At 37.2% G+C, this 15,000-nt stretch overlaps 1 protein-coding gene across 1 annotated transcript in view; it reads right to left on the bottom strand.

Moving 5' to 3' along the window:
• Window positions 1-15,000, bottom strand: part of TMEM233 (transmembrane protein 233) — a 585,540-nt gene that overhangs the window by 119,712 nt on the left and 450,828 nt on the right. The window contains exon 2 of the mRNA XM_044068579.1: window positions 4,515-4,649. Coding sequence (XP_043924514.1) covers window positions 4,515-4,649 — 135 coding nt within the window. The remainder of the gene's footprint in view (window positions 1-4,514; window positions 4,650-15,000) is intronic.

Below are 15,000 nucleotides of genomic sequence, written 5' to 3'. Positions count from 1 at the left end.
TTGAGGCTACTTTAGCTTTGATGTCCTAATATCTTTGTCTAACAGTGAACAGTGTGCACTATAGGTTCATGGGTTCATAGGTTTATATTAGGCAAACAACCACCAGGATCTTTATAAGCCTACTAGTGCAACCCAATGCACTTTTGTTCCCAAATTTCTTGGACATCTATATGGTGGGGTATGTTAGTAAAGAGGTAGCTAAGGGTTATGTTAGTTGGGGATTAATTTACTTATTGTTGATCTCTGTCCATCAAAGAAATGGGGGCCAGACCGGGGTGAATTTGCAATTTTCCATCCAATGATCCAAGTTTCTTTTGAATAGATTCATGGATGAACTCTGCTTCATGTAGATGAGGAGCTTATTCCATAGTGTGAGAATCCTTTGAGACAGATGTCAATCACATCCGCATGTTCTATTTATGTTGCAGGCAAAGTTTAGGCCCTTGGATCTAGTGTTACTGGTGCTGTTTCTCTTGTGGATGTTCAAGAGATCCATCAGAGCTGAAACTGAGGATGCCTTATATGCTAGGCATAGATTGCTTCTCAGTAACCTGTAAGAGACTGAGTACAGAGATAGGGCCTTAAGGCAATCCTTGTTGGACAGGGTATTCATACCCTGGATTCTCCTGGTGAGGAACCTTTGAGGGCATTTCAGCTGTTGCAAGTGTCTGTTAGGTACATGCCAAAGGGATCGTTGTACTTAATGATGAGTCTGATAAGGGCAAAGTAGAGTGATCCTTTAACTTCCTTGGACATTGATGCCATACCCTTGTTTATGAGTTGGGCAACATAGAATATTTTTTTTTACTATTTTGGCTATGTGTTGGTCGAACACCAGATTACTGTCTACATATGTTCCTCAATCGCTAACTATCATGTCAGCTGTTAGGGGTGTTTTAGATGAAGTAATTAGCTTGGGTGGACAAGTTGCCAAAAGACACTATAATGCATTTCTTTGCATTGGGTTTTAATCCGTGGCTTTTGCACCAGCCATTTGTTTGTGTTAGACCTTCTTATAAGCTGTTGGTTTCAAGGGGGGAATCTATGATAGCTCCCAATTTACAGTCATCTGTGAGCTTGGAGAGCCAGAGGCCTTTGACATTAGCCTTGACTTCTGAGGAGTAGATGCCAAACAGGAGTGGGCCCAACACAGGAGTCTTGGGGTGCTCCACTGGTGACTGGTCTCTTGGTGAAGGTATTCTCAAAGATCCTGATTTCTTGGGGCCTATCTGTGAGCAAGCTGGCAATCCAGTGAGTTATGCATGGATTTATGTCTAGCTCTGAGAGTTAATATCAAAAAACAAAACAGCCAGCACTCAACTAGAGCAAATATCTAGTTTTAATGTACAAAAACAGACCGTTTTTTGCCCACAGGCCTCTTCCAATGTCTACACATTGAAAAAGGCCTGTGGGCCGGAACCGGTCTGTTTTTGTATATTAAAACTAGATATTTGCTCCAGCTGAGTGCTGGCTGTTTTGTTTTTTGATATTGTCTTTTGAACCTGTGCACCTGCTGTCCTTACAGATGTTTTGGTTTGGGGAATAGCTCTGAGAGTTTGTCAACAATACCTCAGTGGGGGATTGTATCAAATGCCTTGGCCAGGTCAAGGAAGGAAGTATGCACCATTTTCCCCTCACCCATAGCCATGGTGACCTCTCAAAGAAGTCTACCAGGTTAAGTAGACAAGGCCCTCCCTCAACAAAGCCAAACTGGAATGAGTCCAGCATCTGTAGGATGCAATGTTCTTGTTGATAATTTCCATGATAATTCATTCCATGGCTTTGCATATTAGACTTGTATGACTGATGGGTCTGTACTTCCTGGGGTCAGTTGATGGTACACCCTAATGAAGAGGAATGACTGTTGAGGCCTTCCATTCACCTGTCATGTAACCTATTTTGAGGCTGTAGTTGAAGAGTGCCATTAGTGGTCCTGCTAGGTCATGGTTTAGGCTATTTAGGATACAACTGCGGATGTTGGGGCCCTTTGAGGCAATATTTTTGGCTTTAGCAAGCACCTTCAGGACCTGCTCTCTATTGATAGTTTTGGGAGGGATAGACTAAAGGGATTTCGCAAGGGGTAGTTGGGGGGAGTGGAGGGTAAAGTTAAAGCTAAATTTATCAGCCAGTAGATTTGCTATGTTACCCTGGTCAGTGAGGGTTATGCCATTTACCACCAGTTCTGCACACTGCTATTACCTTTAAGGTTCCTAACATAGCTGAAGAAAGCTTTGCGATTGTCCTATGTCTGAGAGGCTAGCCTGTCTTCATAATTAGCCTTGTTAGACTTTATTAGATCTCTTAGTTTCTTATTTAGTTGAATCACCAAGCTCTTGTCTCTGTGAGAGTTGCTCTTTGTCATTTTGCCAATGACATTTTTTCTTTTGTTATATAGGCTGTTAAGGGAAGGATTCCACCAGTGTGGCTTGTTTTTGGTGTTAGATCTAGGCTTACTTCTAGTCAGTACAGCAGCCTCAATGCAGCCATTTACATGTTTGTACAGGGTTTCTGTAAATAATTTTGCATATGTAGCTCTCTCCTCTGAGAGATGCGATCGTCTCCTAGGCAAGATGATCTCGCCACGTTATTTGACTACTATTTCCCTCAGTCCTACCAACTATTTCTCACCCCATGGACAGTGCACTTTCACATAATGCTATTGGCTGGTCAATGTAGAAAAAATGAATACTAGCAGTTAAGAGTTTTTTGAGTCTTTTAATTTTATATTATAATATTGTCATTTTTGTATAAATACATGGTTTTTAATCATTGATTGTTATTATTACAACATTCATCTGCCTGCTCTTAAGACCTAAACAAATGAAAGAGAAATAAAGGGTTTGCCACTGATTGAACCACGGAGCTTTATTTATTTTATTTTATTCTTAATTTTATTTTTATGGTTGCTCAGCATAGTTTTACTTAAGTCAATATTGTGAGAAAGAAAAGAAAACTCTTCTTTCCATAAATGGATTTTTCATTTTTCGGTGTTTTTCCAGACAACTTGGTGATTTCATTCATTCATCAGCTTCCACTTATGCATTTGGACTTCAAGGAAGGAAGGTACTGAATTTTAACCTATTCCTCCAAGACTGAACTTAAAACGTTTGACAACATAGAACAATTATAAACGAGCAGCACCAGAGACTGTTGGTGGTGTCTAGTGGATAAGCCATTTTAGGCATCAGTTGTGGTATCCTCTAGATAGGAGAACACCATTCACAGACTGTGTAATACCTTAGGGATAGCTCCTCGATGGTATAAAAATTGTCTCAAGGTGATCTGGTCACATTGACTAATGTCGCCAAAACAGGCAATGGATATTTGCCAGTGCTAAGTATGTTGAAGACCTGGCCTACTCCAATGGATAACAGGAGGCCAATACTTATGGTGAGAGAGGTCTGCAAGCCCCTGTTGGACAATGTGTGCTGCCATAAAGCCCAGTAGTCCAGCAGCCCTGGGCCAGTAAGCTATTGGCCACCCAGTGTCCAGTTGCCAAGAGTAGGTTACCTGGGGTTAGCTCTGTTGAGTGAAAGCTGAATGCAAAACCAGTCAACCTGCTAAAATGAACTAAGGATTGCTATACTGACTAGAAGCTGAATGCTGGAATGCAATTTGGAAATGAATGACACAATACTAAGCAGAATGGATATTCCATGTGTCCAGCAAACAAAGTGAAAGGGTAGTGTAGCAAAGTCTCTTGGCCAGGGATCCAGAGTCTACTACTCAAGGGGAGGACAGACTAGAAATGGTGTTGGAATTGTGATGAGAGATAGTTTGTTGAAGACAGTTGGGAATATCATCAGAATCAGTGACAGACTCGTGACAATCACACTTCAGTTGATTAAAGTGCCACATTTCTGAAGGCCAGGGTGTTTTTGATAGCTCCCTTATGGCCTGAAGAGACATGGTTTCCTCTACACTGCCCATTGTGGTCTGTAGAATCCTCTTTGTCTAAACGTTTTCAAGATATTGCAACTAAATGGAAGCTCGGAACTCAGTGCTGTAGTTCCTTAACACAGGTAATCAAAGGTTAGCATTTTTATTGATTTATTTTTTCTGTTGTGTAATTCTCTTGTTGAATGTATGACTGCACTGCAGGTGTGTGCATCTTTACCATGTAATAATGAAATAAATAAATTAGTAATTAAAAAATATTATATCCTCTTTTTTACTGCTAGGATAAGAAAGGCACACCTGTAACAAAAGTGCCCCAGCTGCCTGCACATAGTAGAGGCAGGACATGTGTTGGAATCCTGTAATAAGACATATTTTTACAGGTATTACTTAAACTTAATATAAATATGTATTTTTACATTGCATTTTAAATACCTCTACTATAAAACGTCTTTAACAAATACAATAAGATGTAATTCAGCAGCCCTTTTAAGTCTGCGAGCTGCTGCTTGCATCCTTGCTGCTAGTTTTCATAGGTGGACTGGTTTTCTGTTTACTACTATTTCATAATTTTCATTACATGGAGCAGGTTAAAATTTTTTCCTGATATTCCTTACCGTGGTGAAGTGAACTGTGCAGTAGATACCGATAACTAGAAGTCCGATAATAATTGATGCAACAGCGACCCACAAGGCATTACGACCCAGTCTTCTAGCACCTTCTATGTCGCCTCCATTGTAGCTATTCAGTGACTGTGGAAAACAAACAATAATATTCACTCTGCTTGATTGTCAGTAATAATGCTCAGTTTAGTATGTTTTTAATTGTGTTTTGTTTTCTGAAATTCATAAACTGCTGTTTTTTTACTTAGATAAGTGCATATAATACTTAAGAACAGTATTGAATAAATATGTCTGAGACTTTTCTGAAATGTTTTGCTATATTTCTGAAATTATATGGTGTGCATGTGTGTGTATGTATATATTTTACCTTAACAGCAGAGCTAATATAAAAGATACGATAAACACTTGTGTTTGCTACAATCTGTGCATATTTCTTATCTACATTCTTGGTGTGTCATCAAAAGTTTATTTATACTCTTGCCTCATCAGCAGCAAGTTATTCTACACCATTGATCCATCATCTAAACTGCTAAAATTCTCTTAAAGTTGCCATATTTATTACACTCACTAAAAACTAAAGGAAAACCTAAAATACGGCACATGCAAAAGACAGAAACATACACGACCCTAAAATGCCATAGCCTACAAAAAACAACCCCCAAATCCACATGTACTCTAGCTTTACAAAAAGTAAAATAAGAATAAAAACAAAGTAAAATAAAAACAGAATTTGTCATACACATAAACATAAAGAAAAAAAATGTAATATCACAAAGACAAAGAATTCCCCTGAAAACAACACTGCTCCCTGAAATCAACCCTCTAGAAGTAAAACTTGCTCATATTTGAACAAAAATCTTGGCTTAAAAGGATAAAAAAGAAAATAATACACTGAAAGCAACTAGAGTCAGTAAATGTCAACAGCAAAATTGATCAGATTCCGAGTATATGAAGTGACAAAAAGTATTTGTTTTACATTTGCTAAATGGCTGAATGGACATGTTAGATAAATTTATTTAGCCATGACCTAGGCCTCAAGATGCACACTAAATAAATAATAGATAAATAAATAAATAAATAAATAAATAAATACATACAATTTAGAGCTCAAAAACAGAATATAAACAAAGTAAGCCTAGGAGTTTCTAGTGTAATTCAGTAATAGAGCCCCCAGCTAAGTTTTCTTGTGGTAAAAACTATTGAAAACTATCATTTTTATTTTACTTTAACACTTTGGACAAAATACATTGCCGCATTTTAAATTGTAAATATAAAACAAATCAAACACAGCTACATTGCTACACTAATTTGAGGAAAACAGAATTATACATTCTGGAATAAATAGAGAATATGACAATTCTAAGAAATAAGGTGGTATTCTTGACCATTACACATAAGAGCAGTAGATATGTGCTCTGGCTGTGAATAAGAGCACCTTAGTCATGATTCAGAGATAGTAGGGGATCGCAGAAACTTATTAGACCATGTACTGCTCATAGATTCATAGATTGCTACTAGGATAATGACCCAGGGGGCCTTTCTAAGCCTAACCAAGTTTTCCTGAAAGAATAATGGTGTCACTATACAAGTAGGACATTAAGGGCTAGGCATTTATAAGCTACTTCTGTCCATAAAGGACATGAGTGCCAGACCCGGTGTAAATTTCCTATTCCCCATCCACTGATTTAGGTTTTGCATAAACTGGGTAATAGACAAACATAATTTCACATAGATGGGAAGTCTGTTCCATAGGAGGAACAGTCTCTCGGATACATATCTGTCTCTCTAGTATGTTCTATTTAAGTCACAGACAAAATTCAGTTCCCTAGATCTTGTATTTCTAGTACTTTTTGACTTACAAATATGTAGGAGATTCATAAGTGTGGGGTTTGTGGATGCCTTGTACGCCAGGCATAGATCGCCCTCCAGCAATCTCTAGGGGATTGATTAGAGGGAAAGGGCTTAAGGAACTGTGCAAAAGACAGGTTTGTTAGGCCTTGTTTTTTTTTTTTTGTAAGGAATCTCTGAGGTTACTCTAGTTGCTGCGTGTGCCTGATCAGGTATATACCAAATGGAGCATTGTACTCTATGATTGGTCTGATAAGGGCGGAGTACAGTGGGACAATTACCTCTCTGGACCTAGATGCCATGCCCTTACCTATAGCTTGAGCAACACAAAAGGATTTCTTTACCACTGTGGCCATGTGGTGGTCGAAGGTAAGGCTACTGTCTACATGCCTACCCAGATCCCTGACCACTGGGTCTACTATTAGGGACATATTATCAACAAAGTAATTAGCCGGGATGGTTAACTTAAAAAAGGGAACAATTATGCATTTCTTAGCACTTTTTCCTTCAAATTTAGCCTTTGAAGTATTAATTAGCCCTCTTAGCTGCCTGTTTAAATTGGTCAGGAGGTTTTTAGTGTGTATGGCTTTGTTCCTCCTAGGATTGGCCAAAATTTCTTTCTTTTGTCGTATAACCAATTGATATTGTGATTTTACCAGGCTGGCTTGTCTTTTGAGTTTGCCTTATTCTTAATATGAGTGGGCACAGCTCACTCTATACATCTGTCAATATGTCTGTACAGAGATTTTGAAAACAACTCAGCATATTCCTTGGTGTTTACTGGGTTTGGATGTGCTTGGAATTTAGCCAAGGTGTTGCTTAGTAAGAGAGAGGTTAGCCTTGGAATAGTTCCTAAAAGTTTTTGGTTTCGCTGGATCCCTGGATTTAATTTTTATTTCAAGTAATACTGCTTTATGGTTAGCTCTGATGAGTGAAGACATTACATTGAGTGAGGAACATTACCCCCCCCCCCATGTTCATGAGTACAAGGTCAAGGATGCATTGGGATGAACGGTGAGGGACTCTAGTAGATTGAGATAGGTAGTATAGGTTTCCTGGGACATGGAGGGGGACCTATAGGTTGCAAGGATATGGTACAAATCTCTGTTTATGGTGAGTTGCACATAAATGAATTCCAGTGGGTCATACACTTTAACTAGTCTGGATGTGAGGCTGTTTTTAATATAGACTGAGATTCCTCTACCATTAATTTCCTCCTGCGGAGTATCTGGTCAAAAGCTATGAAAGGCATTCTAATCTTCCATTGATAGGGTGCTGTCTGCAACTTTAAATCATGTCTTTGTTACTACACAGATGTCTACTCTCTCCAGGGAGAAGAAGGCTTGCAGGGAGTGGAGTTTCTTGTTAAGAGTTCTAGCATTGAGCAGTACCACCTTCAGATATTTCTTCATAGGTTCTGTTAAGTTGGTAGGTTTATCAGTTTAGCATTGCCCAAAAAGGCACTATGGGGTGGAAAAAGTCTTTGCCAATATCCAAAAGGCTAGAAGGGATAAGTGCAGACCATCCCTGTCCAAGCAGCATGGTCTGTCAACCATGTCCTCCCAGGCCATCAAATAATGTCCCCCCTTGGACTGACACCAGAAGCTAAGCCAATTGTTAAAATCACACAACCCAAACAAAAACAATGTAGTGAACCACACAATGTCAAAAACTCCACTCAAGTAATTATTAAAACAAAAATATTTATTCAATAGTGAGCGCTTTCGCAGCCATACCATGCTACTTCATCAGACAACATAACAGAGTAAAAACAGTTTAAATACCACTTCCAACCAATCAGAACTCTCCATCAATCTATTGTCATATTCAGTTATCAGAACTATATACTAGTCCCTTTAAAAAACACCATCAAAGTGAAGGCTCTAATATCATTAAAACATATAAAACAATTTTTAACAAATCATTTTAAAAATCATTTTAAAAATGTGTTCTCTTTACTTAAAATTCATATAAAAATATCATTACTTGAACAAACCCCTATTCTTAAGGGCAGGTTTGATAGATACCCTCCAATCGAGTTATCCATCTCATCTCAGAATTTTTTGTTTGAACCCCAATATCACCACCTCTCCTATTAATACTAATGATCTCTATTACCAAAAACCTAAACTTGTATGTACTATCATTCAATTTCACATGTTTGGCTAATGCATTTGTTCCTAACCCCACATTAATGCCATATAAATGTTCTCTCACCCGATCCCTCAAGCGTCTGTCAGTCTTTCCTCAAATAGAAAGACTGGCATGATGCACATTGTGCTAAATACACTTATATGATATGTATTACAATTTACTTTCACCCTGAAATTGTATTCTTTCCCTGTGTCAGGATGTTCATAGATCCATAAGTTGGTACTAGGCTATCGGCCCTAGGGCCTATACAAGCCTAGCCATAACAATTCCCTGGCTATTTCTTCCCACACTATTTACTTTCCTGGACCCCTGTCTAGCAGGGCAACTGACATGATCCCCGGGTGAATTTCCTTTCTCCCATCCAATCATCAAGGTTCCTTTTGAAGAGGGCCAAAGAGGCAGTCTGCTTGACATGTATGGGCAGTCTATTCCAGAGTCTGGGGAGTCCCTGGGTCAGGACCCTATCCCTCCAGCATGTTTTGTTTATTGTGATGACAAGGTTTAGATCCCTGGACTAGTTCATTAACAGTGGGTAGAATTAAAATTTACATCAATGACAAATTCAATTGTAACACCAGAGGAGTAGTTTATTTAGGGTTATGTTTCCAATGCTCTTCTTTTTATGTGGGCAAAACGGATAGATCACTGAAAAATAGAATTTATGAGCATTGTTATGCTATTAGGAAGAACAATTTCAATAATGCACTAGCGAGACATGTGTTTAGCTTTCCAGGACATGAATTTCAGTTTTTAATAATTGATAAGGTCTCAGATAGTGGTGAGGGTGGCCCTATTTGTTTAAAACTAGAGGAGAAAGAAGTGTTGTGGCAACTAAAATTGAAAGCTGCAACACCACCAAGGCTAAATGATGTTATTTCCATCAAAAGCATTTTAAAATTAAAAGCTTTAATAAGATGAGAGATTTCTCTCATTAGGTATACATTATGTGTCTTTTACGACAGTAAATGGAACATTTCATGCTATCTAGTACTATTTATTGCATTTTATACCATGCTTTATTATGCTTGTTATTTGTTTCTTTAAAATGAGGTGGGTCATTTTTTCAATTGATGACATCACTAATTTAATTGTATTTAAGGTTTGTGAATTGAATTTTGATTGTCTGAAGAAGTTTACAACATTCGAGTAAACGAAAGCGCTAACTTTTAAGTGTGTTGTTTCCAGTGTGGTTTTTTTCCTCTTTCTTTTTTGGTGATTCTGAATGTGACAACTCAAGAAATGTTTAACAATGCCTGTAGCAATTTCATTTTCAGTTGCAAAGCATTCTCTCTTGGCACCAAAGGTATACAAAATATTACTTTTTTTGCAGATCAGATACTTTCTCAACTCTGCAGTCATACTGTTAACATAACTATTTCCATATGGCATAGTCTGCACACTTTTACAGCATAACATGCTGGATTTCCAAACAAATAAAGAACTGAGTACTAGAAAAAAATTAAGGATGAAAAGTAGGAGGTGATGGCATACCTTAAGCTGTATTAGAAAAGCCAGTAGAAATATGAAATACTGCAGCCATCTAAGGCACATACATTTAGTCTGTTTTCTCCTACTCTTGATATCTCTGCAGCTGCTGAGAAAATTGCATTCAGCTTCCCAGGATGTCATACTTACAGCATCATTACGTGGTCAGTAAATATGCAGTAAATATATTCATTGAGATTTATGTGATTTTTATTATAGTAAATCAGTCAAGTGGAATGGAAATGTAGTGTGTCAATAATGAAAATTTTGAAAGTGAAAGTGCAGCTGACCGTAAAGCATACTTGCCAGTATTTACTGTTTACACTACTTAACTGGAGATGATTTATAACATTTCATGAAGAACTTAATTGTTATTCAGTCATGTTACAATAAATGCAGTAATACCAGTGTAAGCATACTTGGACCTCAACCACTATTTGCTGGCATTTACTCTTTATATTACTAATTGCAGGCTATATAATTGGTTAATGACAGTTTCATATTCATAAATAAAATGTTACTTCTATAATTTTTGTATCATTGAAATTAAGGCATTTGCTACTTAACACTCATGAGTCCTTTCTCTAGTCATCTTGTCTCTGTTTAATTTTCTTTTTTGTCCTATTTTCTACAGGCCTAGAAGTTCCCAGTGCAAGTCTGCCGCAAGCCTCCCAAGTGCAGAAAAGATCTCCTTTGCCAGCCCATGGGCCACTTCACAGGATGAGAGCAGTGGCTCTACACCTGTGGTCCTCCCGGTGTGTGGCAGCCTGGCAAGCCATGGAACATGGGCTTCAGAACTTGGTAGAGGTTACAGTCAAAAGGGCCACGGGAGATATTGGTGGCCATATAATGTTCTCCTCCAACAGGTGAAAGACTTGCTGTCCCAATTGGCTCTAACCATTAAGTCACTGGAAGTGTCAATCCCCACACCACTGGAGACACTCTGCTGAAGTCCATAAAGGCAGGAGGATATGTGAGGCCCACCATATTAGGGGGAAACTAGGCTCCTGGCCTTTTTTTTTTTTTTTTAAATCTGTGTCTGCCATCTGTATGTCTTGGTTCCCCCTGCCACTGTCAGCCTACCATAGTACTTCTGCCTGTCCTGTATGTGTTTTATGTTTTGTGTTAACTCTTCCCTAACCCTCTCTCTGACACACTCTTCAAAATTCAAAAAATCGCTTTCTCCATAAATAGTACCAAATATTCAAACTTCCACAAAATAATACTCACAACAGGCACTTAAAAGCAGATTTTATTACATAAAAGAACAAACCACTGAACTAGCATCTCGGCTTATGCCGTCTAGGTTCAAATGTTTGTAAAACACTTACACGCATAAATATCTAACAAAACCAATTAATCAGTTATTCAATGTTCTTAAAAGAAACAAGACCTTAACTACTAAATACACAATAAGTGCAAACATTACAAAATATATACATGTATTATTGCTATTATTTCCAATTCAAAACATACCTATCACAAATTAATTCATTATCTGATATCCAGCTGTATAAACTAATAATATAAAAATTCTGTCAAATCAAATATTTCATAAGAAGCTCATTGTTGAGCCCCTTAGGTTGTAATGTGTCATATGAAAAAATAAACCATGCTTCTTTTTGCAACAAAATATTGGAAGGATTTAAATATAACTCCACGTTTCTCAATACATACATGATAAAAATGTTAACAAATTAAAATCACCATTATGTTTTTCCATAAAATGTAATGCAACTGGTTTAGTGGGCAAGTTACTTTTTACATACCTTATATGCTCCTGTATTTTCACCCTAACCTGCCGTACTGTTTTCTCCATATAAAACTTACAACAAGGACAAACTAGTCCATATATCACCATCTTCTGGTAGCAATTATATACCCCAGGGACAATAAATACCATATTATTAAGCATATATATGTCATCTTTTCCTTATACTTACAAATTGTGCAGCGCCTACATTCCATACTAATGCCCTTATCATTTATTTTCATAAGTACTATACAACTTCCTATAATCAAAAAACTCCTATATGAAATATTAAGCTTCATATCCCTATATACCTCATCAGATGTAACTATATACCAATATTTTTTGAGAATACATGCTACCCCTTCTACAAAAGGGGCATATTGGGTTACAAAGTGTACTTCTTCAAATATATCTCTATCCAAACTAGTTTTTCTGCCATACAAACTGTTATTATATACTTTCTTCCCCTGTTTTTCTACCAGGTAGTAAGAAGGAGATTCTGACTATACCCTCTACTAATTAAACTGTTTACTATATCCATAGCCACCTCTTGAAAATTTTCATCCTCTGAACAAAAAGATATAAAATTCCTGATATGGAAAAAATTTAACCAAATGGCCTGGGTGTGCACTGGAAGAAAAAAGAAAAGTGTTAACCAAAGTTCCCTTCATATACAGAACAGAATGAATCTCACTATGAAAAATATATATCAATACATCCAAATAATGGATTCTATCTTTCTGAATATTATATACAAAGGGTGGAACAAAGTAGTTGCTCTGAGCACCCTACATAAAATTAGTAAATTTCTCATGTGAACCTCTAACTATAAAAAATAAATCATCTATATTACTTTTATAAAAAACAAAAAAGTCAATAAAATAACATTACTTATAAAAAAACATTTCCTCAAATCTCCCCATAAACAAATTTGCACAACTAGGAGCAAATTTTAAGTTGCTTATAACAATTACCATTAAAAAGGAAGCAACTGTGGTTCAGAACAAAATAAGTAATATCTAGTATACTCCGCAAACCGTTAAGATTAGATAGGTAGTAGGTAATTGCTTCTAAACCAAAATTATGGTCAGTGGATATATATAAACTGTTAACATCCACTGTAACAAAAAACAATCCTCTTACCAAACTACCTTCTTAATTTCTCCCAAAATACGCTTAGTGATTATCACTAATATATGAAGGAAGTCGTACCACATAGGGCGGGAATATCATATCAAGGATTTCTCCCACCCTCTCCATTGGTCCCCCTCACCTGGGTCTACCTGGAGGATTCTACGTATTTTTATGTATTTTGGACAATGTATACAATAATGGAATGTGGAGATTAGCTACCAGTAGTATATCACCTAACATTTTAGACAAGATACCCTTCCAGACAAACTCCCCAATTAAAGTTGCAATGCCATTTTGAATATCCTGTAATGGATTACTACTTGACATTTACAAACTTTTGAACCTAGAAGGCGTAAGCCGAGGCACTAGTTCAGTGTTTGATGGTTCGTTGTTCTTTTATGTAATAAAATCTGCTTTTAAGTGCCTCTTGTGAGTAGCACTCTGACACGGTTTACTATCAAAACCTGGAAATGCATCCGGTCGAGTCATCACGTCGTCGAACTGGAATAGTGAAAATTAAAACATTTTGCAGCCCCCATCTCGAACCATGGTAATGTTGAAAGTTAGATATTCGCCATTTTGACAATGTGCTGACCTGCATGTGCCATCTGGAAGTCGATATTCCAGCTGTGGTATGGTAAGGTTTGATGTTTAGCCTCTTAGAAAACCTGGTTTTGACAGTCAGTCACTCGACTGGGTACATTTCCAGGTTTTGAAAGTAAACCTTCTGACACACTCTTCACTTCTTCCTTCCCCAACCTCCTCTAGTAAAAGAATTTTGGAAAAATGGGAATCTACCTAGAACCAAACATAGTAGCTATCCTCTCCACTTCCTCCTGAACAATCCTCTTAAATGTGCTCCTGTTGTGTTTTTCTTACCTGCTGTATTCCGCATTTCTTATAGTTTTAGATTCCTCTTTTTCATAGTTATAAAAGCCATAACAGGTTGTTCATATAAGAATATCCTCAGTGTAAATAAAAGCCTTTAGAAAGTTTCGATAAGCAGGTAGAGCTGAGCCTAGCACAGTGCTAGATTTTATCTCATATGACTACACTCATTTCTTGTCAGTTTACACCAATTAAAATATGTAAAAGTGTGACTGGCACCTCACTGCAAGGATCAGTTCTTAAATCAAGATCCTCTTCATTGCACTTTATTCATTTAAATATAGATATAAAGGTGTGATTCACACCATAGCCGGCCCTAGGCATAGGCCAACTAGACGGCCGCCTAGGGCACCACTCTAGCACTTTTCCAGTATATGTTTGGTGTAGGCAGACCAGGATGGGGCACCGGCTGGTGTGGTGGAGGGCGCCGTGGAGCCCTTTTGCCGAGGGCACCAGTTGACCTAAGGCCGTTCCTGATTCACACATTTCTTTACACATCTGCAAAGTGTGAGACTATGAATACCGCCCTTTTTATAGAGCTCTTCTTGGGTGTTAAAGCCATATGGACGGCATTATGAATAAGGTGAACTCTTAAGTACCATTGATACAATATGATATCGAGCTATATACAAATTACACCATTCATTTTTTATACGGTCATTAGCTAAAGACAGCAGCTCTTAATATTAAATCTTAAGTCATCTGGCAAAAAGCATAACTAAATTATAAAATTAAGAACTATCACTACAAAAAAGTTCCTCAGAACAGAGTCATTTCAATGTATATAGTATATGTGTGTGTTTGTGTGTTTGTCTGTGTGTGTGTGTGTATATATATATATATATATATATATATATATATATATATATATATATATATATATATATATATATATATACATATATACAGTGGATATAAAAAGTGTACACACCCCTGTTAAAATGCCAGGTGTTTGTGATATAAAAAAATGAGACCACAATAAATCATTTCAAAACGTTTCCCACCTTTAATGTGACCTACAACCTGTACAATTCAGTTGAAAAACAAACAAATCTTTTAGGGGAAAAAATATAAAAAATAAAAAAGTACAATAAGCTGGTTGCATAAGTGTGCACACCCTTCAACTAATACTTTGTTGAAGCACCTTTTGATTTAATTACAGCATTCAGACTGCTTGGGTAGGAGTCTGTCAGCATGGCACATCTTGACTTGACAATA

The sequence above is a fragment of the Protopterus annectens genome, chromosome 4.part0 (assembly GCF_019279795.1).
Source record: "Protopterus annectens isolate FY-2018-M chromosome 4.part0, PAN1.0, whole genome shotgun sequence".
Classification (NCBI taxonomy): domain Eukaryota; kingdom Metazoa; phylum Chordata; order Ceratodontiformes; family Protopteridae; genus Protopterus; species Protopterus annectens.
Note: the sequence above shows the minus strand (reverse complement) of the source record. Positions and strands in the feature narration are given on the sequence as shown.